This window comes from Lepus europaeus, chromosome 7, assembly GCF_033115175.1.
Source record: "Lepus europaeus isolate LE1 chromosome 7, mLepTim1.pri, whole genome shotgun sequence".
NCBI lineage: Eukaryota > Metazoa > Chordata > Mammalia > Lagomorpha > Leporidae > Lepus > Lepus europaeus.
Genome location: NC_084833.1, coordinates 1,291,077 through 1,318,070, shown reverse-complemented (window position 1 = coordinate 1,318,070; position 26,994 = coordinate 1,291,077). Strand labels below are relative to the sequence as shown.

Below are 26,994 nucleotides of genomic sequence, written 5' to 3'. Positions count from 1 at the left end.
GCCCCGAGCGCGATCTGCGAGGCGAGGCGCCTCCAGCCGCCTCCAGCACCCTCGCCGGCCCGGGGGCCCGCGGCCGCTCCCCTCCCGCACCCCGCTCCCCGCCCCCGCCGGCGGCCCGGCCCGGGAGGAAGTTTTGCAACCGCGGACAAACAAGCGCCGGTCTTGCACGGGCTTGAAGGGTGGCAGCGGGGAACGGAGGGCGAGCGAGGGCGAAGCCGCCGCCCCGCCCCGCCCCGGCCCGCCCGCGCACCCCGCCGTTACCTCGGGGGGTGCCAGGGCGCTCAGCAGCCCCCCAGCCAGCTGGAGAAGTCGAGCAGCTCGCGGTCCGCGGGGCTCAGCGCGCGCTCGCAGCCGCTGTCGTCCGACGAGCACGCGGAGCGCGGGGACGAGGAGGCGCAGGAGGGCGGCGAGGGCGGCGCGGGCGGCCCCCGGGGCGCCGGGGCGCGCGCGGTCCGCACGGCGTCGTGCTCGGCCAGCAGGCGCTGCAGCGCGCGGATGTACTCCACGGCCGAGCGCAGCGTCTCCACCTTGCTCAGCTTCTTGCTGGCGCCGCCGAGCGGCACGTGCTGCCGCAGCGCCTGGAAGCCCAGGTTCACCAGCTTCACGCGGTTGCGTTCGCGCTCGTTGCGCCGCGCCACGGCCGCCACGCCGCCGCCCGGGGCCTCCACGGCTCCAGGCCGCCGCCGCTGCCGGCTGCAGCGCAGCAGCTCCGGGGACGCGGGCCTCCGCCGCGCGGCGCAGGGGCCCAGGACGCCCGGCGACGGGGCCGCCGCGAGCCGGGGCAGGGCACTGCCGTCCATCCCGCCCGCACCCACGCGTCCGGCCCCTGCGCTCAGCCCCGGCGCGTCGCGGGGAAAAGGCGGGCAGAGGAGCGGGGCGGGGGACGGGAGCGCCCCGAGGGGGGGTCTCCGGCCCCGCGCCGCCCAGCGACTCCTTGGGACGCGCGGCGCACGTCTTCTGGGGGCGGGGGTCGGTCGTGCGCGACGGGGAGCGTGGGGCGCCCGTGTCCCGCACCGGATCGCCCCCTGCGCGGCGTAGACGGCTCGTTTTTAAATGTATAGACTACGCCGCCGCCTCCTGCCTCACGCCCTCCTCCCTCCTCCTCGCCCGCCCCCTCGGGCACACGCCCCGCCAACCGCGCGCGCGCGCCCCGCCTGGTCCCCAGGCACAGCCCGCGAGTGTCGGCAGGTGCCCCGCGGAGCTCCCCCGCCCCAACACACAAGGCTCTGCGCAACTCGGCACTCCCACCCCGCCGCGCGCGCCGCCCGCAAGGCCTCCGCACCCACGGCGCGCGCCGAAGGGGGAGGGCGTGGCCGCGGCAGGTCCCGGAGGCGCGCGAGACCCCCGGGGACAGCACGCGCCGCGCGGCCCGCACCTGTGCCCCGCCCTCCCGGGGCGGAGGAGGCGGGGGCGGGGGTCCCAGCCAATCCTAGGGCGCACGTTTGGCCAATCGCGCCGGGCGCGGCCCCAAGCCCGACCCCGTGGAGGAAGCGCGTACGCCCGGCGCGTGGCTCCCGGTAGCGGCGCTGACACAGCTGCGCGGCCGCCCGGCCCCGCCCTGCTCCTCCTCCCCGCCCCCAGCGACGGGGGGCTGTCCGCGGTGCGCCACGCCTACCGCACACCTGTGCTGCGGCCGGGCCGCCACCTGTGCGCTCGCCCGCGGAACCTGGGGGCTACGCCGCCCGGCGCCCTGGGCGCGGAGTTGACGATGGGCTGGGAGGGTCAGGTTCCCTGGCTTCTGTGCGCCCCCGGCCCTGGGCTCTGGGTGGAGCCTTCAGCCGGGTCCCACCCCCTGCCGTGCGGCGGCCAAGCCCACCCCCACCCACTGCCGCGTCTCCCCTCTTCCCGCGCCCCACCTGCTCCCCACGGCTCAACAGCCCTCATGCGTCGTCCCGCGGCCCGGACTGTTTTCCCTGGGTGCCGGCCCCGCAGCCCGGGGCCTCCTGCTCACACCTACCCTGGGGACATCGAAGTTGGGCTAGCGGGGAAAGGTCGCTGGGCAGCAGCCTCGAGCCAGCGTGGCAGGTGTATGTCCCTCTGCGGGTCACCAGCCAGGGGCTGTGTCCCGGAGGGGCCACAGTCAGGCTGGGTTTTTCCTGAAGGTGATCAGGTGCTTCTGGGAAGGGAGTGGTCAGTCGGGTGGACCCAGCTGCCTGGAGCCGCCTTCCCATTTCTGCCTGGGCGGGTGGGGGAGGGGCTCAGGGCCCAGGGCCCCTCCTCCGGGAGCCTGCCCAGCACCTGGGGAGTGTGTGCTGCCAGCCTCGGGGTGCTCCCTGCTCCGGGGCCCTGCAGGGCCCTCCTAGGCTGGGCTGCTCACCCTGCTGCTCTGGGAAGTGACCCAGAGGACAGCCCCTGCCCAGGGGGGCTGGTGGGCGGGACCCCATGGCTGCCAAAGGGCCTGGGGTGTGTGCACATCCCTTTTCTGCCCTGTGAGTGATCAGTGGGACCCAGGCTCCCGCACCAGGCTCTCCCCGTGCAGCTGCCCTGAGGCCCCATGCCCACGCCAGGCAGAAATGGAGAAGCCTGCCCCCTCCCAGCCTCGCGTCCCGGCTAGGACACGTCCCAGGGCCTGGGAAACCTCGGCCAGGCGGCTGCGTGCGCCCCCTCCGGCATCTGGGAGGCGTGACTGGTGGCTGTTCCTTTCTCAGGACCCCCGGGGGTGGTGGGTGGCGCCTCTGCCGCCCGGGCTGGGCGCGGCCTCCACCCCGACACCTGGACCCCAAAGCCTCCTGCCTGGACTGACAGCTCGGCCCCCACGAGGGCCGTCACGGAGCTGGCGGGAGGACGGGCAGGAGAGGCTGATTCGGCGCCAACGTTTTTGGGCATCGTCCCGCGGTTCTCCCGGACAGGCGTCCTCCACAGGGCTGTCCAGAGCCCTCACGGACGGACTGGGGGCTCCAAAATCTTTTGCTCCAAAATAAATGTCTCTTAGTTCCATTTCCCACTAACGTTTTCAAGTGCGCTCAGAAAAAGAGAAGCATGTGGAAAACGTGGCCAGCGGATGAGCGGGAGGCCGGGCCGAGCCGACAGCTCCGGGCGCTGGGTTTCCTCGGAGACCAAGGGGACTTGCGCTGAGCCGAGGGCCTCGTGGTTTGGCAAAGCCATGCCAGTGTCTGATCACAAGCCTGCTGCCTCTTCCAGGCCCTGCCCAGGGCCCACGCCTCACCCCTAGCACTCCAGGAGGGGCCTGCAAACCCGAAGGTAAATACTGCAGCCGGAAGTCCATGCAAGGGGCCGGCAAAACGCTCATGGAAATTGTGGCACGGCCTGCAACACCCACATCCCATGTGGGCGCCAGTTCGAGTCCCAGCTGCTCCACCTCCCATCCAGCTCCCTGGTAATGTGCCTGGGAAAGCAGTGGAAGATGGCCCAAGTGCTTGGGCCCCTGCACTCACGTGGGAGACCCGGATAAAGATCCTGGCTCCTGGCTTCGGCCATTTGGGGAGTGAACCAGCAGATGGAAGAACTCTCCACCTTTCCCTGTCTCTCTGTAACTTGGGGCCTTTCAAATAAATAAGTCTTTTTTTTTTTAAAGATTTATTTTATTGTTTGAAAGGCAGAGTTACAGAGAGAGGTAGAGACAGAGAGAGAGCTCTTCCATCCACTGATTCACTTCCCAGATGGCTGCAACAGCCAGAACTGTGCTGATCCGAAGCCAGGAGCCAGGAGTTTCCTCCGGGTCTCCCACATGGTTGCAGGGGCCCAAGCACTTGGGCCATCCTCCACTGCTTTCCTAGGCCATAGCAGAGAGCTGGATCGGAAGAGGAGCAGCCGGGACTCAAACCGGCGCCCATATGGGATGCCAGCACTTCAGGCCAGGGCTTTAACCCACCGCGCCACAGCGCCAGCCCCCTAAATAAGTCTTTTTAAAAATGGGTTTATAAAGCTTTTGTATCGAATCAAGTTTACCTTCTAAAGCCGTTTCCCCACGCTCCTTCTGCCGCACCCTCCTGTGAAAATCGTCACCTGTGAGATAGGGTCTACACTGAGCCTGCAGAGCCGGTGTGTTTCCCACACCTGTCTCCATTTGGGCGTCCCACCTTGCACGGTTCAGGGGCCACTGTGGCTACTGGCCACCAAGCTGGACCACGCCGGTGGGGCTGACAGCACGCCCAGCCCATGTGGATACCCCGTCTCCTCCCCAAGCTGGACCACACCAGGGGGCTGATGGCATGCCCAGCCCAGGCGGGGACCTGTCTCCTCCCCTCTGGATCTTTAGGCCTTGGGGACCCTGGAGAGCTCCCCGCACCACCACCCCCTCCCGCCTCCTGCTCCACCTGCCAATCAGGAGCTAATTCCTAGATGTGGGAGGGGGCTCGCCTTCTACCTGCAAATCAACCCCCATCCCCCCACCACCCTCACCCCGCAGGAATCAGACAACCAGGACAGCCCCGGCCCCAGAGCCTCTGAGATTGGATTGCCCAGAGCCCTCTACCCTGCCCCACTCTGTCTGCAGAATCCACAGTAAAGATTCCGGCCCAGCTCCCCCCCCCCCCCCAGGCTGCCCCCAGGCCTTCAGGTGTGACCCTTCCACCCAGGGCACGGCCAGACCCCCACCCTCTCTGGGAACTTCAGAAATAACAGTTGGGGCCGGCGCTCCAGGGGGTGAAGCTGCTGCCTGTGACACCAGCATCCTGTGTGAGCTCCGGTTCGAGTCCCGGCCGCTCCTCTTCCGATCCAGCTCCCTGCTGACACGCCTGGGAAAGCAGCGGAAGACAGCCCAAGTGCCTGGGCCCCCGCACCCACGTGGGAGACCCAGATGGAGTTAAGGCTCCCGGCTCCAGCCTGGCCCAGCCCCAGCCGTTGTGGCCATTTGGGGACTGGACCAGCGGATGGAAGACCTCACTCTCTCTCCCTTTCTCTCTCTAATTCTGCCTTCCAAGTAAACAGATAAAGCTTTTTTTTTTTTTTTTTTTGACAGGCAGAGTGGACAGTGAGAGACAGAGAGAGACAGAGAGAAAGGTCTTCCTTTGCCATTGGTTCACCCTTCAATGGAGGCCACAGCCGGCGCGCTGCGGCCGGCGCACTGTGCTGATCCGAAGCCAGGAGCCAGGTGCTTCTCCTGGTCTCCCATGGGGTGCAGGGCCCAAGGACCTGGGCCATCCTCCACTGCCTTCCCTGGCCACAGCAGAGAGCTGACCTGGAAGAGGGGCAACCGGGACAGCATCCTGCGCCCCGACCGGGACTAGAACCCGGTGTGCCGGCACCACAGGCGGAGGATTAGCCTAGTGAGCCGCAGATAAAGCTTTTAAAAAAGTAAGAACTATCTTTCCAATGGAAACTGACTCTGGGTCCCTGGCTGCCGCACCTGGGTCGTAAGGAAGCTAATAAAGCAGTCATGGTCTCAGGTGATGGCCGGACCGAGGCCCAGGGGCTCCTCCCTGCTCTGGCCCCTGGGCACCTGTGCCCCCAGGCTGGGCAAGCCCACGGCAGGCTCCGCCCCTGCTGCTGGAGCAGTGTCCGTTCTGGCGCCGTCCATGCCAACTCGCCGTGCCCAACGGACGCTGGGGAGACGACGTCCCGAGCACCTCCGGACCGGCAAAGGCCGCAGGGAGAGCACCCCCCCCCCCGCCCCGCCCCGACTCGCTCAGAATGTGGGAGAGCTTCCGGGGCCAGGGAAGGGCGGCGCAGCCTCCTGGGGAGTTCGCGGAGGAGAGGGGCTGAGCTGCAGGGAGCCAGGCTGCAGCCGGGGTGCGCGTGTGCGCCCCCCCATGCGGTCCCCAGTGCGGCGGTGCTGAGAGGAGGTGGGGCCTGGAGGAAGGAGGCGGGGCCAGGACCTGTCCGTCTGGGAGTGGCTGAGTTCTCACAGGAAGGGGTGACGTGGGTTGGGCTGTCGGGGAGGGGTGGGGGGTCCTCCCTGCGCCCTGTCCCGCCGCGCAAGCTCGCGGACACCGGGGGACGCGGGAGCGAAAGGAGGAGGGCTCGTCCGCGGCGCCCAGGCCGGGAGCTGAGCCAGGAGGGAGTCCGCGGTCAGAACAAGAGGCCAGCAGCCGCAGAGGCGCGGGGCTGCGAGCCTGGGAGGGGGGAGGAGGCGGGGCCACAGAGCCCGGGCCCCGCCCCTGCCCGCCCAGCACTCGGGCACCGAGGCCCAGGGGACCTCGGAGAGCCTCGGACCGGGCAGCAGAGGGGGGCTCGGGACGGAACTGTGCCTGCCCCTCCCGCCCACGTCGGGGCTCAGGAGGGGCGGGGGAGGCGGAGCAGGGGTGCAGGCAGCTGCAGCTCTCGGACGGGGAGGGGGGGAGGAGACAGCGCTGTGGAACCCCAGCCATCGGTGGAGACCCCGGGGACTCGGCAGAGCGGGGCAGAGCTTGGGGGACGCAGAGGGAGTGCAGCCGCGCCGGCCCTCGCCGACAGAGGCAGAGTGCACCGTGGGCTCTGGCCTTGGGCGTGGGGGCAGTTGGCCCTGGATGGACCCCTCTCCAGTCCTGCCTGGCTAGCAAGCACCCAGACGCCCCTGCGCCATTTGGCTGTGTTGCAAGGCTCCAGAAGCAGCAACACTGGCATCTCCAGCAGAGAGACAGGTGCCGGTGACATCGTGCCGGTGACATCGCCGGGAAAAGCCGCGCCTGCCAAGAGGTGGCCCGGCACGCCTAATCACGAGGAGGCGGAGGACTGAACCCCGGGCTGCCGGTGCTGTTCACGAGGGCTTTAACACCACAGCTGTGCCCGCGGCAGAGACACAGAGGGGGATGGGAGAGTGAAAGACCCCACAGCACTGAGACAGAAGAACCAGAGTTGCGAAGAAGGCCGGATGAACTTGTAGACACAGCAACGGATGCCACGGGCGAACCCTCGGCAGGGAGACAGGAGAGGACTGCTGGGACACGAAGCCACGGACAACCTCGTGTGGCGTGACGCACGCGTGGGGGGAGCCTTGGGACCTGGCGCACGCGTGGGGGAGCCTCGGGACCTGACGCACGCGTGGGAGCCTCAGGACCTGACGCACGCATGGAGGAGCCTCGGGACGTGACGCACGCGTGGGGGAGCCTCGGGACCTGACGCAGGCGTGGGGGAGCCTCGGGACCTGACGCACGCGTGGGGGAGCCTCAGGGCCTGACGCAGGCGTGGGGGAGCCTCGGGACCTGACACACGCGTGGGGGATCCTCAGGACCTGACGCACGCGTGGGGGAGCCTCGGGGCCTGACGCACGCGTGGGGGAGCCTCGGGACCTGACACACGCGTGGGGGATCCTCGGGACCTGACGCACGCGTGGGGGAGCCTCGGGACCTGACACACGCGTGGCGGGAGCCTCGGGACGTGACGCACACGTGGGGGAGCCTCGGGACCTGACGCACGCGTGGGGGGAGCCTCGGGACGTGACGCACGCGTGGCGGGAGTCTGAACGCAGAGAGAGGACAGGGGATTCACCTGGAGAAGTGGTCGTGGCTTTTCCAAAGTTGATGAAATTATAAACCTGCAGATCCATGGACCCCGATGACCCCGGAGAAGGAGGAGCAGACAACACCAAGGCCACCTGCGGGCAGCTGCCTGAAACCAGGGCAGTGGAAGCATCGTGAAGGCGACGCTGACAGACTTGCAAAAGGACCGCTGTGGCACCGGGCGGCACCATGTGTGTCCACCCGGGGCTGGGAGCCGGCCGGCTGCACGAGGTCCCCGCGGGCTGAGGGAGGGAGTGGACGCAGCCTGCGGTGTGGATAAACCTGGAGGCCATTGTCCCGCGTGAAGCCAGCTGTCAGCCAGGGCTCGGGAATCGGCCTCTGTGTGTGTGTGTGCTGTGTGACATATGTGTGGTGTGTGTGTGCTGTGTGACATGTGTGGTGTGTGTGTGTGTGACGTGTTAGGAAGTTGGGAATTGGCCTGTGTGTGTGTGTGTGATGTGTTAGGAAGTCGGGAATCGGCCTGTGTGTGTGTGTGTGTGTGTGATGTGTTTGGAAGTCAGGAATCGGCCTGTGTGTGTGTGTGTGTGTGATGTGTTAGGAAGTCGGGAATCGGCCTGTGTGTGTGTGTGTGTGATGTGTTAGGAAGTCGGGAATCGGCCTGTGTGTGTGTGTGTGATGTGTTAGGAAGTCGGGAATCGGCCTGTGTGTGTGTGTGTTGTGTGATGTGTTAGGAGGTCGGTAATCGGCCTGTGTGTGTGTGTGTGTGTGATGTGTTAGGAAGTCGGGAATCGGCCTGTGTGTGTGTGTGTGATGTGTTAGGAAGTCGGGAATCGGCCTGTGTGTGTGTGTGTGTGTGTGTGATGTGTTAGGAAGTCGGGAATCGGCCTGTGTGTGTGTTTGTGTCTGTGTGATGTGTTAGGAAGTCGGGAATCGGCCTGTGTGTGTGTGTGTGTGATGTGTTAGGAAGTCGGGAATCGGCGTGTGTGTGTGTGTGTGTGTGTGATGTGTTAGGAGGTCGGGAATCGGCCTGTGTGTGTGTGTGTTGTGTGATGTGTTAGGAAGTCGGGAATCGGCCTGTGTGTGTGTGTGTGTGATGTGTTAGGAGGTCGGGAATCGGCCTGTGTGTGTGCAGGGGTGCAGGGCCCCGGGGGGCCGCTCCTCTGCCCGCACCAGGTGGGCTCCCAGCCTGAGGGCACTGAGCGGTGAGACCTGGGGAGGAATTCGCCCGATCCTCGCCCGGGCACCCTGCGTCCTGGGGGGGGGAGGAGGAGGGGGAGACACACGGGAGAACTGACCCTGTGCCCCTATAAGCCCGGGTCTGAGCTCGGGCTGTGTGCCCAGCTCTCGGCGCTCTGCCACGTGTGTGCTGTCCACGGAACCACGCGGCCTCGCTGTCCCGGGCTGAGTGACTGGGGCCCTCGCTCAGATTCTGTCTGGAGAGGCGTCCAGCCGTTCTGACGGCCGCCCCGCCCCCAGGAAACCTGCCGCCTCGCTGCCCACTGCCGCCTCACGTCCGGGTTCTTTCCTGTGTCAGGTCCAGAGCCTCCCCCGCCCATCGCCGCTAACAAAGCCAAACCCACAGAGCACAAGGAGTCGGGTCCACAGATTCAGGGCGTGGGCAGTGGTAATGGGACACAATTTATCTGGGAAGCCGAGAAGGTTCTGGAGGTGGTGAGGGTCCCACACAGCGGGAGGGAGCTCAAGGCCTGAGCCCTGCCCTGGGAGTGACCAGCACCTGGGAGACCTCCCGCCCCCTCCCCTCCCTCCCTCCCTCCCTCCCTCCCTCTGCACTGGGAGTGACCAGCACCTGGGAGACCTCCTGCCCCCTTTCTCCCTGTCTCTGTCTCTGTCTCTCTCTCCCTCCCCCTCTCACTCCTTCTCTCTCTCTAACTCTTCCTTTCAAATAAATAAAATAAATCTTTAAAAAAATATTCGATTTTTTCTTCCCCCAAAATAGAAGCGAGAAGAAGCGAGGTCGGCTGGCACAAACAGCAAGACGACAGACTCGAGCCACGCAGAAGCACAGGAACACAAACGCTCCAAATTCCCCAGTGGAAGACCTCTTTCTGTCTCTCTCTGTCTCTGCCTCTTTCTCTCTCTGTCTCTCTGTCTCTCTGTCTCTCTCCCTGTCTCTCTGTCTCCCTGTCTCTCTGTCTCCCTGTCTCTGTCTCCCTGTCTCTCTCTCCCTGTCTCTCTCTCCCTGTCTCTCTCTCTCTGTCTCTCTCTCTCTGCCTTTCAAATAACATGAAAAGAGCAACAAGGTCACGCATGACAGTAAGGGGACTTACAGGTCCTGGGTGTCACGGCACAGAGCTGCCAGGCCTGCAGGAGAGATTGGCGGATGACAACCGTGGCGGGAGCTCCAGCAGCCTCTCTGGCACTTGACTGCGTGAACAGACAGAAGTCGACAGGAAAACGTGAAGCAACTTCACGTCATTGACACCGGTCAGAAATTTTACCCAACAACCGGAAAACACACATTTTTAAAAATTGTACATCAAATATTTACCAGGAAGAACCATATTATGGGCTATAAAAAGATATAAAAGCATGCAGGCCAGAGCCAGCGCTGTGGCATAGTGGGTTAAGCCTTGGCCTGCAGTGCTGGCATCCCATGGGGCGCCGGTTCGAGTCCCAGCTGCTCCACTTTCAATCCAGCTCCCTGCTACGGCCTGGGAAAGCAGTGGAAGATGGCCCAAGTGCTTGGGACCCTGCTCCCACGTGGGAGACCCGGAAGAAGCTCCTGGCTCCTGGCTCCTGGCTCCTGGCTCCTGGCTCCTGGCTTCGGATCAGCTCAGCTCCAGCTGTTGTGGCCAACTGGGGAGTGAACCAGCGATGGAAGACCTCTCTCTCTCTCCCCTCTGCCTCTCAAATAAATAAATAAATAAATATTTTTAAAAAGTGTTCATGCCATACAAAGCGCATTCTCTGCCCCATAATAAAACCAAGATTACTAACGCAGAAATACTTGGAAAACTCCCCGAGTATTTGGAACACGAATCTAACAAACCCGTGGTTCAACAAAGAATGGGAGGGATTAGAAACCATTTTGAACCAAACCGAAATGAAAACATAAAATTTCAGACGAGTGAGATGCAGGACTCCGGGGAAGCGTGGCGGCTCCACGGCTACCACAGAATCCAGTTCCCAAACCAGTGGCCGCCGCTTCCCATGGAAACGAGAAAAACAAGCAAATGCAACCCCGAGGAAGGAGGAGAATACGACAGCCACCTCGGAGGAGGACCAGGAGATCAGGGAAACCAACAGCGGGAGCTTGGAACCAGGCCATGCAGGCCGCGCCGGACACCGGGAAAGTCCCAGACTTCCAGCCCCCGGCCGGCACGGCGGCGTGGCAGGTAAAACCGCCGCCTGCAGTGCCGGCGTCCCCTATGGATGTCAGTTGAGTCCTGGCTGCTCCACTTCCAATCCAGCTCTCTGCTGTGGCCTGGGAAAGCAGTAGAAGATGGCCCAAGCCCTTGGGCCCCTGCACCCGGGTGGGAGACCTGGAGGAAGCTCCTGGCTCCTGGCTTCGGATCGGCACAGCTCCGGCCACTGCTGCCATTTGCGCTCCAGACAAGCCCGCCACAGCCTGCATGGGGGTCTGTGTCAGCTTCTAGAAGCTTCCGGCCTGGTGGCTCGGGCTGGTGGTTGCTGGGGTGGTGAGCGTCCCGTCCCCTCCCCCACTTCATGGCTCTCTGCACCTCTGTCAGCAGGGCGGCCCTCAAGGCGGCCAAGGTTCCGGGCACCCAGAGAACGGCCGAGCCCTACAGAATCCCATGTGCAAAGCCTTGGTCTGGGGCCGTGGCTGTGGCACCGCGGGTTGAGCCAGGGCTTATGACACTGGCATCTCCCATCAGAGCGCCGGTTCGAGTCCCAGCTGCTCCGCTTCTGACCCAGCTCCCTGCTAACACCTGTAGGAGGCAGCAGATTATGGTGCAAGTGGTTGGGCCCTTGCACCTACGTGGGAGACCCAGACACTCAGTGGGGGACACTCGCGGGGGCACTGGGTGAGGGGCACTCGGAGTGGGGGACTGGTCATTGCCCGTTGCCCAAAGCCTCGCCGGTGTGGGTCTGGGAGGGAGCCCAGTGGAGGCCTGACCCCGACCTCAGCGCCCTCTGGTCGTCAGCAGGGCAGGGCTCGGAGGACTCTGCCGGCTGCCCTGTGTCCCCATGAAGACAGAAACTTGCTGCAGGCCAGTGCCGGGGCGAGACCCAGCCATCAGCAGCCACGTGCACACGGGGAGGAATCACCCTGTCCCCACGTCCCTGAGTCCCGAGGGCACCCCGACCTCTGCAGCCCCCACCCCAGGAGGCAGGGGTGCTAGGGACCAGGATTCTCCCGGGCGGCGGCCGCTCTGGTCACAGCCCTCACCCCACCGGGCAGGGCCCCCTCAACGTGGAGACCCTGCCAGCCGCTGAGCATGTCTGCCCACCTCCTGCACCTGCAGGTGGGGGTCTGACCACAGCCCGGGCTCGGGCCCCGCCGGCCCCGCTGAGGCAGACCAGGCTGAAGCGCCGGGGGCACCTGGCCATGCTCTGCTTGGCAGACCCAGGGGTGTTTGTGCTCCACGGACGTTGGTGTCAGCGCAGAGCCCGATGAGGTCCCCTGGGAGAGGCTGCGGTCCCTTTGGGGAGGTGAGCAGGACCCAGTTTTGGTGCCAGGGTCCTCCCTCAGGGACCCCCATCCTCTGCATCCACAGGGTCCTCCCTCAGGGACCCCCACCCTCTGCACGCACAGGGTCCTCCCTCAGGGACCCCCACCCTCTGCACCCACAGGGTTCTCACTCAGGGACCCCCCTGCACTCACAGGGTCCTCACTCAGGGACCCCTGCACCCACAGGATCCTCCCTCAGGGACCCCCACCCTCTGCACCCACAGGATCCTCCCTCAGGGACCCCCACCCTCTGCACCCACAGGGTCCTCCCTCAGGGACCCCCACCCTCTGCACGCACAGGGTCCTCCCTCAGGGACCCCCACCCTCTGCACGCACAGGGTCCTCCCTCAGGGACTCCCACCCTCTGCACCCACAGGGTCCTCACTCAGGGACCCCCGTTCCCTGCACCCACACGGTCCTCCCTCAGGGACCCCCACCCTCTGCACCCACACGGTCCTCCCTCAGGGACCCCGTTCCCTGCACCCCCAGGCCTGGGTCTGTGCTGTGGCCCTGGCCTGGATGGAGGGGCCTGGCCTCTGCGTTAGGGGCTCAGGCCAGGCTCAAGTGCACCCTCCACAGGCTGCCCATGGCTTCAGCTCCAGGGACACCATGGCTGCCGGGCACAGGTCTCTGAGGGCCAGGCCATCCTGCCCACTGCCCGTCATGAGCCCGTCTCAGCTGGCCGGCCCCAGCCCTCCCTGAATCACCCCCACTCCCGACAGGTGCCCGCCCCAGCCTGGCTGTCTGCGTGCTGGTGTTTGAATCAGAACCGAGCCTGAGGGCGCCCCACCCTGGGCTGTGGCCCCCAGGAGAGCCTGGGCCGCCGGGAGAGCAGGGGCCGCGTGGTCCCCGGGAGAGCCTGGGCCGCGTGGTCCCCGGGAGAGCAGGGGCCGCGTGGTCCCCGGGAGAGCCTGGGCCGCGTGGTCCCCGGGAAAGCAGGGGCCGCGTGGTCCCGGGGAGAGCCAAGGCTGCGTGGTTCCCACTGGGACAGAGCCTGCCGAGCCCACCTTGGCCTCTCTCCCCACCTCCGGTCTGGGGGCTTCCATACGCAGTCGCCGTGGGTCATTCCCACACTGCCCCTGCTCTCCCCGCCCAGGAGCCTGGAAGGCCCAGCCGCACCTCGCTCGCTCTGACGCTGCGGAGGGGCCCCAGGCCCAGTGCCCTCAGCACACAGAAGTCGCCGGGACCACGGCAGAGACACCAAGGCTCTCAGGAGCTGAATGCCAGGAGCCGGCACCGGGAGACTCCGTCCACGCTTGGGCGCCCCCTGGTGGGGACGGTCACTCAGCCCCGCCTGGTCCCAGGGGCCTGCACGGCTGGTGGGGAGGCAGCCCCTGCCGGGCTCTGCCCGGTGTCCTTCTCCCGGTGAGGTTGGGGCCGTGGGTTTGTGGGGAGAGCCGCAGGGTGCAAGGGCACTTGCCACACCCACCGGACCCGCATCGCCACGGCTCGTCCAGGGATGCCGACCCAGCGGCCTGCTGCGTGTCGGCCAGGGCCCCGCTGTGGAGCCATCATCCCCTTCCCACACGGAGCTCCCGGGAGGGGTCACGTGCACAGCCCCCAGGCAGGGCGGGGGTCACCCCAGCTCCCCAGCGGGGGGCACCCACGGGATCCCTGGGAGCCTCCTGCCTGGGTACCCGCCTCTTCTCCCGGCACTCCAGGGAGGATTTGTGGGTCGTGACTCAAATGACATTCTTTCCTTTCTTTCTTTTTTTTTCTTTAAAGACTTATTTATTTATTTATTTTGAAAGTCAGAGTTAAGAGACAAGAGGGAGAGAGAGAGAGGGAGGGAGGGAGGGAGGGAGAGAGAGAGATCTTCCATTCGCGGATTCACTCCCCAAATTCCACAGCGGCCAGAATGGGCCAGGCCAAAGCCAGGAGCCAGCAGCTTCTTCCAGGTCTCCCACGAGGGTGCAGGGACCCAAGGACTTGTCCCATCATCCACTGCTTTCCCAGGCCACAGCAGGGAGCTGGATCGGAAGTAGAGCGGCCTGGACTCGAACCGGTGCCCTACGGCATTCCCTGCTCGCCACAATGCCAGGTCCCTAAATTCTTTATTTTCTTGCACAAATTTTTCTGTCTGTGACCGCTGGAGCTGTTCAGTTGGCTCCGGTGATGAAACTGTTTTTACCCCATCCGTCAATTATCAGATGAAGGAGGGAAGGGGCTCCCGGCAGACAGCACATCACACACACACACACGTGCCGGCTACACACACACACACGTGCTGGCTACACACACATGCACACACGTGCCAGCTACACACACACACACACATGCCGGCTACACACATGCACACATACATGCCGGCTACACGCACACACACACGTGCCGGCTACACACACACGCATACCCACACACAAGCCCAACATCTTCCCCCGCTGGCCTGCAGTGGGTCTGAGCTCAGGACCTGTGAGGGTGTTGGGGGAGGCGGTGAGAGGCGGTGTCCCCCAGCCCAGCCCCTGGCGGCGGATCCTGCAGGTTTGGGGCCCCCGTGGCTCCCGAGGGGAGGTGCTGCCCTCCAGGCTGTCCAGAGGAGGGGGCAGAGCTGGACGTGGGCGGGCAGGGGCCCAGTGAGAGGGTCTCGGGGAATGTGAGAAGCACGGGGCTCCCCGTCCCTGCTGGGGGCACAAGGGCCCGGGGCTGTGGTCAGACCCCGGCTCTGGAGCGCCGGCCCGCGTTCCCTGCCTCTTTGGGAAGACCCCGTGTGGCCACAGCCCCCAGGCCCGGCCCGCCAGAATCCACGCTGGACGGATAGCTGTCAGTCACAGAGCGTTTCTGACCGAGCCTCCCAGACTGGCGGTAACAACGTGGGGACTGGAACCTGGCCCCCAGGTTTCTCTGGGGCCCTCGGGGCGCATCCCCCCACACCCCCTCCTCCTCACCCGCCCCTCCCAGCGTGTCCCACGTGGCCATACTGGGAGCAGAGCCCGCCCTCCCGGGAAGGTCTCCTGCATCAGCTTGGTGGCCGGGCCAGGGTGGGGCAGTGGGGCCGGCTCCGCCCCTTCCTGTCTGCCCCTTTGGGGCACCCCAGCCGGCCGACAGGAACTGCAGTGGGGCGGAGGAGGGGAGGCCACCATGAGCCCTGGCCGCAGAGTCAGAGTCGCCAAGTGCCAAATGCTGGCCACCTGCTTCCTTGTCGTGGTAACAGGCGGAAGGGGGGAGCCCGGGAGGCCCCGGAGCCTGTGCCCAGGGCTCCAGCCCCCCACACCCTGGCTTTACCTTGAGCCCACCCTGCCCTCGTGGACCGGGGGCCCAGCAGGCGGTGGCCCCAGGACAGGATCCCCCGTGGGAGCACCTGTCCTCCTGTGGGGCAGCCCAGGGCCTTGGGTGCCAGGAGTGTGGGTGCTGGGTGAGGGTGCTGCCTGCTGGGCTCCAGGGCCCAGAGGCCTCCGCCTGCTGGGGGGACTCTCGGGGGTATGGAGGGGACGGGGCTGGGCCTGGGGTGGGGGCCTCCTGCCCTGCAGAGGGGTGCTCCAAGGCCCCAGGTCCTCAGGGAAGCTGGGCAATGGGCGTGCACCGTAGGGGCCTTGTGTGTGTGCATCAGTGTGGTGTGTGTGTGCAATAGTGTAGTGTGTGTGCATCAGTGTGGTGTGTGTGCAATAGTGTAGTGTGTGTGTGCAATAGTGTAGTGTGTGCGCATCAGTGTGGTGTGTGTGCAATAGTGTATTGTGTGTGCATCAGTGTAGTGTGTGTGCACAATAGTGTAGTGTGTGTGCAATAGTGTAGTGTGTGCGCATCAGTGTGGTGTGTGTGCAATAGTGTAGTGTGTGCAATAGTGTAGTGTGTGTGTGCAATAGTGTAGTGTGTGTGCAATAGTGTAGTGTGTGTGCATCAGTGTGGTGTGTGTGCAATAGTGTAGTGTGCGTGCAATAGTGTAGTGTGTGTGTGCGATAGTGTAGTGTGTGTGCAATAGTGTAGTGTGTGTGCATCAGTGTGGTGTGTGTGCAATAGTGTAGTGTGCGTGTGCAATAGTGTAGTGTGTGCGATAGTGTAGTGTGTGTGCATCAGTGTGATGTGTGTGCAATAGTGTAGTGTGTGTGCAATAGTGTAGTGTGTGTGCAATAGTGTAGTGTGTGTGCATCAGTGTAGTGCGTGTGCAATAGTGTAGTGTGTGTGCAATAGTGTAGTGTGTGTGCATCAGTGTGGTGTGTGTGCAATAGTGTAGTGTGTGTGCAATAGTGTAGTGTGTGTGTGCGATAGTGTAGTGTGTGTGCAATAGTGTAGTGTGTGTGCATCAGTGTGGTGTGTGTGCAATAGTGTAGTGTGCGTGTGCAATAGTGTAGTGTGTGTGCGATAGTGTAGTGTGTGTGCATCAGTGTGATGTGTGTGCAATAGTGTAGTGTGTGTGCAATAGTGTAGTGTGTGTGCATCAGTGTAGTGTGTGTGCACAATAGTGTAGTGTGTGTGCAATAGTGTAGTGTGTGCATTGGTGTAGTGTGTGTAATAGTGTGTGTGTGTGCATTACTGTAGTGCCTGTGCGTGCAATAGTGTAGTGTGTGTGTGTGCACATTGGTGTAGTGTGTGCGCAATAGTGTAGTGTGTGCATTAGTGTGTGTGCAATAGTGTAGTGTGTATGCATTACTGTAGTGCCTGTGTGTGTGCAATAGTGTAGAGTGTGCGTGCATTGGTGTAGTGTGTATGTAATAGTGTAGTGTGTGTGTGCGATAGTGTAGTGTGTGTATTGGTGTAGTGTTGCAATAGTGTAGTGTGTGTGCAATAGTGTAGTGTGTGTGCATTGGTGTAGTGTGTGTGCAATGGTGTAGTGTGTGTGTGCATTGGTGTAGTGCATGCGTGTCCGAGTGTATGGTGCCTCCCTGAGACACCCCCACAGAAGCACGGGACCCCTGAGCAGCTGAGCCTGCCCCACATGAGGGAGGGGGCTCGGCTGCGACCCCGGGAGTCTAGCCCCTGCCACCTGGGGCCTCGGCCCCCCTCCCACACTCTGCATCTGCCCCCCCCCCAGCTGCTGGCCTTGTGTGTGGCCACCTTCGTGACTGTCACCTACTTTGGGGCCCACATGGCCGTCATCCACCAGGCGTCCCCGGGGAGGAACCCCTACGAGGAATCGCACCGCTGGGGTGAGTGAGGCGGGGGCTAAGTCCAGAGCAGGGGGGCCCGCACCCGGCGGCGTGAGGCCCTGGGCTCCCGGCCCCGGTAGCCACGGCAGAGCCGGCTCTGGACAGGGCGCGGCAAGGGTGTGGGGGCCGGGTGGGAGCATCGGGGCCGTCGGGACCCGAGGGGGCAGGGCCGTCCGTGTCCAGCCTGGACTCAGAGGCGGACACGGCAGAGGCCTCTGTGGTGAGGCATCGGGGCCTGGAGCACAGAGATCGGGGGGGGGGGGGGTGCTGGCGGGGCCTGGAAGGAGCTGATAAGGCCTCAGCCACATCGCCAGGGCTGGGGCGCCCCTCCCCTCCCCCTCCCCCAGAGGCAGGAGGGTGGGGGTGGGAGGCAAGGTGGCTTCCAGACCCAGGCTCTGTGTCTCAGGCCCCTGTCCTGGGTGACTCCAACCCTCTCCCTTCTCCCCCCCAGCCTTCTACCTGGGGACCGGCCTGGCGGGAATCCTGGCCACGGGGGCCGTGCTGAGTGCCGCAGCCACGGTGAGGGAGGCCCAGGGCCTCATGGCCGTGGTGAGTTCTCTGTGCCCCAGACACCTTGGCCCCAAGAAAGGGAGCCAGAGAGACAGCCCTGAGAAGTGAAGGTTGGCGGCCAGCACCGCCCACCAGGGACAGCCAGGACCGCCCACCAGGGACACCCAGGACCGCCCACCGGGGACAGCCAGGACCGCCCACCAGGGACACCCAGGACCGTCCACCGGTCCCCTGCCCAGGCCCCACTTGCCGCCGTCACCCACACACTCAACAATTTCCGCAGGAGCCTGCAGGCAGAGCCAGTCCTCCCAGCCCTGGGAGCGCCGGGGTCTGGTAGCCATGAGGCCCTTGGGCCTGGGCTGGGTGAACGCCGCTGAGGGTTAGCTGGAGACCAGGGAGGGCCAGGGAGGTGCTGGGCCCCCAGCCTGGCCTCTGCCTCTGCCCTGAGCTGTGCACCACCCCCCCAGCTGCTGGAGGGGTCTTCCAGCTCCAAGGCCCCCCAAGGCGCACCTGTGCTGGGGGCTTTGCTTCCCTGGGTGACCTGAGGGGCAGGGCCACACTGACTGGGGCTCCCTGGGCAGGGGGAGGCTCAGGGGTTCCACAGGCTGCAGGACCCTCATCCCAGTCTCTGCGTCCACAGCCCCAAGTTGGGGACAGAGCCACTTCCCAGGGCTGCTGCGGGGCCGGGCAGGGGGCAATGGGCAGGGGCCGAGCTGGCCACGAGCGGGGGCTGAATGTGCGTCCTCTGCGAGGTCTGACCTTTGGGCTGCGTGGGAGCCCAGTGGGGAGACCACAGGGCAGGTGGGTGGCCCCCAGAGGGCCCCGGGGTCCAGAGTCAGCTGTACAAGTCCCGTGCTGGGGCTGTGGTGTCGGCCACCAGGGGTCGCTGTGGAGCTGAGCTGGAGTTGGGAGAGGGTGGGCAGCGCTGAGCGGGGGGTGGGGGGCTCGGGTACCTGGGTCTCCCAGCAGGACCCTGAGCTGCCCAGCCGAAACCAGGCCTTCCGAGCCCCCCCTGCCGCTCACGCCCAGCGAGGCTCCCTGCTCTGTGGGCAAACGGGTCAGCCCAGCCAGAGGCAAGGCCAGAGTGACCATTATGTAGGTTGGGCTTGCAGGAACAGCCTGGACGCCCCTCCCCCGAGCTGGACGCCTGTGCAGGGCTGAGACCAAGAGGCCACTCCAGTCCCAGCTGGGAGGGCTCAGCACCCCCTCTGAGCCCCAGCCTGGATGGCACCCAGTGTGGGCGCGCAGGGGACCGACCTGAGACACCTGTTCTGTTGAGCCATGTGCCAATGTCTGCACATGCGTGTGTGGCTGTGTGTGTGCCCGTGCACACGTGTCTGCAGTGCACGGGAGTGTGTGCATCTGTGCATGAGCTCATGTGTGTGCTCCCGTGTCGCCTTGCGGGTGTGGCCGTCCACGTGTATGTGGCGTGTACTGGTGTGTCCTTCTCATGTGTCTGCACGTATGAGCACATGTGGAGGGCGTAGGGAGTTGGGAGCAGGAAGTGGAAAATTGTTCTCCGACGTGAGGGCACCGACTGCCCCCTTCCTGCCCCTGCCCGCCCGGCCTCTCGCACAGGAAATGAGGCAGGCGCTGGGCTGAGCCCACAGTGCAGCTGCGCAGCCCAGGGAAGCCATCTGACTTGTCTGTTTCCATCGAACGAGGAGCAAGACAATGGCCAGGGCTGGCCCTGGGGAGGCCTGGGTGGGCTCCTCTGCAGCCCAGGACCCTCCCTCTCTGCGGGGAGGGGGAGGGGCGGCTGTTGCTCTTTTCCTTGAGCAACGAGATGGTTTCTGGAAAATGCTGTCTCCTGGGCTGGCGCAGGGCCTGGAGCCTGGGAGGCAGCCCAGAGCGATGGATTCCAGATGAGGAAGGCAGCCCCAGCCAAGGGCAAGGGCGGGAGGAGGAGGAGGAGGAGAGGCAGGAGGGGGGAGGGGGAGGGGCAAGGGGAGGGAAGGAGGGGGAGAGGGAGAGGAGGGGGAGGAGGGGGGAATGGGGGAGGGGAGGAGGAGGAAAGGAGGGAGGAATGGGGGAGGGGAGGAGGAAGGGGGAGGAGGGAGACGGGGGGGGGGGAGGGAGAGGAGGGGGGGAGGAAGGGGGAGGGAGAGGAGGGGGGAGGCTCCCATGGGCGGCAGCACAGGCGCTGCCAGAGGCCCCGGGCCCCACAAACCTGCCCATGGCACACACCTGCCACTGCCCCTGCCCGGGCTAGGTCTGTGGGCATCTGTGGTTTGACCGTTCTCCCCGGGGTGGGGTGAGTCCAGCCACAGCCTGCCCCCACGCGGGTGCGGGAGGGCTGGGCCACGGACAACCCCGGGGGCCTGGCTGGTCTCCCAGAGCTGCCGGAGGGGACTGGACTGAAGACACAGATCCTGGCGGGGGGGGGGGGGGGACCCCAGGGCTGTCCTCAAAAGGAGGGCCCAGGGCAACCTCTGGGGAGGACACCCTTTGGCTCTTGGGCTTCTGCAGGGGCCCTGCTGAGAGCAGGAGGCGCCAGAGCCCCCGGGGCAAAGGCAAGGAGCCTCCCCAGGGACCCCAGCCCCCAAGGCAGGGCAGGTGCACGGGCAGGAGCCGGGGCCCCCACAGCAGGGCAGGTACGCGGGCAAGAGCCGGGGCCCCCACGGCAGGGCAGGTACGCGGGCAAGAGCTGGGGCCTCCGCGGGGCTCACCTGCAGGGGAGCGGGGTCGCAGCATCCTGTCCTGGGTGTCACACCTTTCCCGAGCTCCCCCCATAGCACGGTGGGCCCCCAGGGCTGGGGGCTGCATCCCGAGTGTGCCCCCAGTAGAAGCTCAGGGGCCTGTTTCTGAAACAAAAGCCAAGTCCCAGGGGACCCCTCCCTGTGCGGGGCAGCCCCTTGCCCCCGCTGCAGGCTGGAAGTGTCTGCTCCCAGGCCTCCAGGCGCACGGGTGAGGGTGGGGGGCTCTGCCTGGGGCCAAGCCCCCTCCCCGCCAGCCCCTCAGGAGCCTGAGCGGGAGACTAGGGGAGGCACCCGAGGAGGGGGAGGCGGGAACGGGACCCCCACCACGCAGACCCCACCCCGTGGCCCGGCCCGCGGTCACCCCGCCTCCCCCCCACCCCAGGGATTCCTGTGCTTTGCCATGGCCTTCTGCGCCCTGGTGCAGGTGGTCCTCTGGAGGCTCTACCATCCGATCCAGGTGAGTGACAGCGCCCCCACCCAGCAGGGGAGGGTCCGAGAGGCCGCAGGGCCTGGTGGTGGGGAGGGGAGACCGGAACTATGCCCAGCACTGCTCCCCAAGATGCGCGCGGGGACCCGGGGTGGGCAGCCAGGGGGTGGGGCTGACTCTCCACCCAGCTGACCCCCCAGCAGCGTCCAGGGCTCTCTCCTCTGGGTGGCCAACAGCTTAGAGAGGCAGGAGGGCAGGTGAGCCCCGGGCAGAACTGGGACCCCATCCTCCCACACCCCTCCTTTAGGCAGCCAGAGAGGCCACAGGGAGGGCGGGGGAGCCTGCACATGCCAGGAGCTCCCTCAGGCACCCGCGTCTGGTTGCCCAGGCCCCTCTGACAGGGGGATGGCCAGGCCAGACAGAGGGCAGGGGTCAGCGGCCGGGCCTGGCTCTGACTCCGGCTCGCTGTGGTGGCCTCCGAGCACCAGAGGCCCTGTGGGGTCCCCCAGTGGTGCCAGGCCCAGAGGGGGCTCCTGGCCCGGTCCGGAGTCACTGTCTATCTCCCTTTCCTGCGCAAGGCTCACCCCAAAGTACCCACCCATTCCTGCACCACTTGGGGTGCCCTACCTGAGACAGGGTGGGAAATCCCCAGAGGAGTGGGGGAGGGGCCGGCTGTCCCGGCCCCGGCGACCAGGCCGGCCTTGCAGCCTCCGGCTCCAGTCCTCCAGCGGGTGGTCTGGCCACTGAAGGCCGGGTCACAGCGTGGGTGGTCACGGGCAGGACGGCTGCCAGCGCGCCAGGCTCGCCCGCCCCCACCCCGGCTCTGGGAGCTGTGTTCACAGCTCTACGCCCAGAATCCGCGATGGCGGGGTGAGGGGGTGAGGGCCCTGCAGGACAGAACCCAGCTGGGGTGCAGCACAGGAAGGGGAGGGCAGAGTGCAGGGCCCTGTCCCACCCCTGCACTACCTCCCCACCCCGCCGCCCGCGTTCTCCAGGCTGTGCCCCCCCCCCCCCCCGCTGGCAGGGTTCAGTTCTCGGGGCCTGCGTGCCCCCGCGGCACAGATGTGGCCTGGTGCAGGAGCCCTGGCTCAGCGGTCAGGACCTGGGAGCCCGGACGTGGAGACCCCCACCAGAGGGGCTGCTGCTCGGGGGCACAGAGCCAGGGCACGTGCAGGGGCGCTCTGACCTCGCCGTGGCCCCCGGCTCTCCGTGCCCCTCACCCAGGCGGCTCCTTCGGCGTGGGGGGAGGGCAGAGCTGGGCGAGCCCCCTGCCCATTCCACATCCACCCCGCGCCTCCCCCCCCCCCCCGCCCCGGCCGATCCTGGCCGGTGTCCCGCCGCCCAGGCTGTCTTGCCACACTCCCAGGCTGGGGCTGGGGTCCTCAGGAAGGAGAGGGACCCAGGCCACCCACCCCACAGACTGTGAGTGTGGGGTGCCCCTGCCCCCAGGGGGGCCCAGCCCTCCACTTCCGGGGATGCGGGCCCCTCGGGGGAGGCGTCCAGGGCAGCATGGCGGCAGATTCCACTGTCCTGCAGCCTGGAGGAGCCGCAGCCACACACGGCCGGCCCAGGAGGCTGGACTGCGGCTCCCTGAATAATTCATGCCCTGGTTAAGCGCGGCCTTGAGGTGAGGCCGCAGCTGAGGGAGCGACCTCCCTGGAGGCCACTGTGCGGGCACAGACCACAGGCCTGCGGCACCTGCCCGCCGGGGCCTCGGCTGCAGGCTTAGCGGGCCGGGGCGGGTGAGGGCGGCAGAGCAGTGACCCAGCCCCCCGGCACGCACCTGGGAGGGCCTGGTCTCTCGGGGGCATGGGAACCCCACAAGTGCCCGTTGCCGCAAACCCTGGTCCTGGGGCTGTGCAAGGCGAGGCCAGGAGCCCCTGCCCCTGGCAGGGAGTCAGCTGTGGGTTTCTCAAGAGACAGAGCCGGGACACCACGCAGGGAGGGTCCAGCCTGGCCCCTCGGGCGCCCGAGGCCAGGCGGTGGGCTCGCGCTGAGGCCTGCGCTGCTTCTACACAACCGTGGCCGGCCCGGGCCCCGGCGTCACTCCAGCTCTTCCTGAGCCGTGGCGTGGGCAGCACTGGCAGGGGCGGCTGGCCACCGGCCCGCCCCAGCCCAGGCCGGCTCCATCCAGGAGGCGCCGCCCGTGCCAGGGCCTCCTCCTGCGGGGACCGCGGTGGCCCTGGCCGGACTTCACCCCCTGCACAGCCAAGGCAGCTGAGGCTGGGAGAGGAGCTGGGCCCAGGCCCCTCAGCGGCCCGGCCCACCGCCCGGCAGGGGCTAGCACCCGGGCTCCGCGGACAGGCACTCGTTACTGCCGGGGCACTGTTTGGTTTCAGGCCTCGGGCAGAGCTGGCGGGGTCTGTCGTGGGCTGGGGGGCCCCCGTGCAGCCAGGGCCGTGAGGCCCCTTCTTTCTGCAGAGCAGGGTTGAGTGGCCAGAGCAGGCATGGACTCCCCCGTTGGACCTCAGCTGCCCTCCAGGGCAAGCCTCTGTGTGTCCGAGGCAGCCTCTGTGTGGGGGTGGGAAGGCAGGCAGGAAGGCGTTCCAAGAGGGCTGGTGACTCTTGGAGCAGCCAGGGAGGCCTTCCTGGAGGAGGAGAGAGTCCAGCTGGCCTCTGAAGGAATGACTTGGCAAGGGGCCGGCCTGGGGGGAGGGTACACAGGAGGGCAGTGGCCAGGAGCGGTGGCGTTGGGCGTGCAGGGAAGAGGGCAGGGCCCAGCAAGGTCCCCGTCACCATCCTCCTCCGGCCTCTGCCCCCAGGTGGTCTTGTGCAACAACCCAGTGCCCGTGGCCCCGCGGTCAAAGGCCTTACGTGGAGGCCAGCTGCCCAGGCGTTAGGAACACGGCCAGGGGCTTCCAGGGAAAGATCCCGGAGCTTCCGCGTGGCAGCTGAGGTCCCCGCCTGACGCCTCTTCACTGGTTCCCAGAACAGTGGCAGGGGCTGACCCCTGCCCAGCCAGCCCCTGCACGCCCCGAGGCCACGGCCGGTGGCCACAGCGCCCTGGCTGGGCTCGATCCAGGGAGCAGCAGGGCCACAGTGACAGCCAGCCCTGGAGACAGAGGCCCCTGTGGCCGGCTTCCCCGGGGCCGTGGGCTCTGCCCCGTGCAGGGGTTCCCGGGGACATCACTGCCTCCAGTGGACGGAAGGGGCTACACATGGGGCTCTCGGCAATAGGTGGAGGAGGCCGCGCTGGACACCTTCGACCTGGTGTACGACCGGGCGCTGAGGACCGCGTCTGGCGCCTGGCAGCGGGAGCTGGCGGCCATCCAGGACACGGTGAGTCCAGGCGGGGGCGGGGTGGGGGTCAAAGGCAGGGCTCAGGTTCAAGACCTGGGAAGAATTCCAAGATGGCGATCAAGGCCTGAGCGCAGGCCAGGAAGCGGCTCTGACCTGGGCGAGGGCTGAGCTGCTGGGCAGGGGGCGGGCGGGGGGCAGGCGGGCAGCACCACGGCCTCACTTCCCAGGGAGGCCCCCTGGGGTCGGGCAGGGAGCATGGACTGCCTGTGTGCTGGCAGGGGCCAGGCTGCCCCACGGGCTGGTGCCCCCGCCCTCCCAGCTGCCACACCCTGAGCCCCACCCTGGGCCACTGGTGCCTGTGGTGCCTCAGTTTCCCTATCTGTCCTGCCCGCCCCGGGGGTTTAGAGAGCAATCACGTCCCCCTGTGCCCATTCCAGTTCCTGTGCTGTGGGAAGAGGTCGCCTTTCAGCTTCCTGGGACACACAGGTGCCAACCAGTGTCACGGAGCCGGGGCACCGAGAGAGGTAAGCAGGCGCCGGCACCCTGGGGCCCCACCCCGCCCTGGAGCCCCACTCCCAGCTCGGGGGCTTCCGAGCCCCCCCGCCCTGGAGGTCCTGCCTCCCGGAGCCCATGCGGCAGGGCGGGGGGGGGGGGGGGGGCTCAGCTCTGACCGGGAACCAGGCTGGTGTCCAGGGGCCTGGAGGGCGGTGCACGGAGGAGGAGTGGGGCTGCAGGCCCAGCCCAGGCCAGGGTGTGGCCACCAGCCTCAGTGACGCCCGTCCCTGGGGACCCAGTCAGGGACAGCCCCTGGAAGCGCGGCAGGCGAGGGTGGGGCGGGGCGGCGCTCGGGGGGGCCGTTTCCGCCGATGACCAGGAGGCAGGGGTGCTCTGGGGAAAACGGCCGGGGCCAGGAGGGAGCCCTCGCGAGCGGGAGGGCGGGGCTGAGCAGCAGGGGCTCCGGGAAGGTGGTGGCCCTGGCCGGCTGCGTCTGCTCCATGCACCCCCAAAGCCAAGGCCATCGCCTGCATGGTTCAGAGAGGGCCACCCCCTTTCCTGTGGGTGTCACACGAAGCCCGGGATGGGAGCAGGAGCCGGAGAGCCTCCAGGAAACAGAGCGGGCCTCCTGGGTGCTCTCCCACTAGCCAGCACCAGGGAGGGCGGACGTGGCCAGCGTGGTGCTCAGGGCGCCACACGGCCCCTTGGTGGTGGCCCCTCGGCTCTGGCCCCCAAGGCCTCTCCCCCAGAGCTCTGGGGTGGTGCCCTCTGCCCCTGCCCCTCCCGGCCCCCGGCCCTGCCTGGGTCAGCGCCACACCTGCAGCCCCTCTGCCCAGGACTGCCTAGAGGGCATCCGGAGCTTCCTGCGGACACAGCACAAGGTGGACCTCGCCCTGCTCAGCACCGCCCTGGCCCTCACGGTACCGAGCCCCGCTCCGCAGCCTGGGCAGCCCCGGGAGGTGGCGGGATGGGGGCCGCGGAGCCGTCCCCACCCTGCAGGATCCAGAAGCTTGCTGGGGGGGGCGGGGGCTAGTGCGTCTGCCAACGCTGCAGCCCCCCCCCCCCCAGGTGCACGCCCTGCTGCTCTCCTCCTTCTCTGGTTCGCCATCCGCACGTGCCGCGGCCTGCACCGCAGAGGCAAATACACCCTGACGCCGCGGCAGCCCCCGCCGGAGTCGGTGCTACCCCTCCAGAGCGGCCTCTAGGCCAAGGGCCCTGCGGGAGCACTGAGGGTGACCGGCGGGTCCGTCCCTCTCACGACCCCTCCCTGCCTGCCCCTAACCCTGCCAAGGCCTGCTCTCAAAGATGCCACCCACGACACGGACGTGGAGAGCCGGAAGCTCCGGGGGCCCCAGGCCCGATCTCGGAGGCCCAGGAGATGAGGGGCAGGAGGGACCCAGGCCCAGCAGCCAGGAAGCCGCCTCTGCTCCCACGCCATCGGGCCACCTTCTGACCCCAGGCGTCCCGCCTGGCCCCTCTGCATTCCACAGCTGGCTCCCAGTGCCTTCTGGAACATTCCAGAACGGAGTCCGTCCTCTCTAGAACATTCCACAGCAGCCTCCTAATTTCCTCTACAACATGCACGTCCACAGTAGCCTCTCAGTCCCCTCTGGCCATTCTACAATCGCCTCAGTGTCCCCCAGACATTCCACCACAGCCCCGCAGTCCTCTAGAACATTCCACAGCAGCCTCCCAGTGCCTTCTGGAACGTTCTGCAAGAGCCTCACAGTGTCTCCTAGAACATTCAAGATAGCTCCAACCCCTCTAGAACATTCCGGAACAGCCTCACCGACCCCTGTGCCCCCGAGAGCCCGCGCCTGCCAGCCCTAGGAGCCCAGCCTCTCCCGACGTGCCCAGGGTGGACTCTGCTGTGCCGGCCACCAGCGCCCACAGGGACGCTCGAGACGGCCCTCAGCGGCTCTGGGATGATGCGCCCTCTTCCTGCAACCATTGCCCGGTCACCTGGGTGCTCACAGAGGCAAAGGCAGCCTGGCTGTCGGCCCTCATGTCCCTGAAGCGTGGGAGAGGGGACTGGAGGCAGGTGGACAGGCCCCCCACTCACGGAGGAAGGCAGGGCGCGGGGTGCAGCAGCTACGTCGCCACGATGGGACACCTCATCCTACCTTCCTGCCAATGCTCACCCGGGGCAGCAGGTGACGGCTCAAGTCCTTGGGTCCTGCCACCCACGTGGGAGACCCAGTGGCGTTCTTGTCTCCCCAGCCTTGGCTGCTTCAGGCATTAGGGGAGTGAACCGGTGGATCAGAACGTGTTCTCTCTCTCTCTCTCTCTCTCTCTCTCTCTCTCTCTCTCTCTACTCTCTCTCCTCTCTCCTCTTCTCCTTTCAAATAAAAGGGAATACATAAAAATCGTCAGACCCACACATGGAAGGAGGGGGTACTCCGTGCTCCACTGGGACCCGGCAGGAGAGGCAAGCGCCAAGGATGGGCGGCTGCAGGGAGCGGCTCGGGCAGACGGGTCCAGAGGGGAGCCCCAGCCACCTTGGGGATGCCAGGCGCCGGCTGTCCTCCACGCTGGTGACCCAGAGCAC

General features: G+C 66.4%; 2 protein-coding genes across 2 annotated transcripts; one reads left to right on the top strand and one right to left on the bottom strand.

Annotated features, from left to right (window-relative positions):
- Positions 1–281: 281 nt before the first annotated feature.
- Positions 282–800, bottom strand: ASCL2 (achaete-scute family bHLH transcription factor 2). Its single transcript, XM_062198507.1, has one exon. The coding sequence runs from the start codon at positions 798–800 to the stop codon at positions 282–284; it is 519 nt and encodes a 172-aa protein (XP_062054491.1).
- Positions 801–15,072: 14,272 nt separating this feature from the next.
- TSPAN32 (tetraspanin 32) lies at positions 15,073–26,502 on the top strand. The gene is given in 9 exon segments (XM_062197708.1): positions 15,073–15,138; positions 16,961–17,075; positions 17,527–17,624; positions 20,667–20,741; positions 23,889–23,990; positions 24,389–24,475; positions 25,283–25,366; positions 25,515–25,539; positions 25,542–26,502. Coding segments are annotated over 9 exon segments (762 nt in total). The 3' UTR covers positions 25,652–26,502.
- Positions 26,503–26,994: the final 492 nt, after the last annotated feature.

Excerpts from the sequence above, each read along its gene's own strand:
- ASCL2 (XM_062198507.1), bottom strand. The coding sequence starts at position 800 with ATGGACGGCAGTGCCCTGCCCCGGCTCGCGGCGGCCCCGTCGCCGGGC.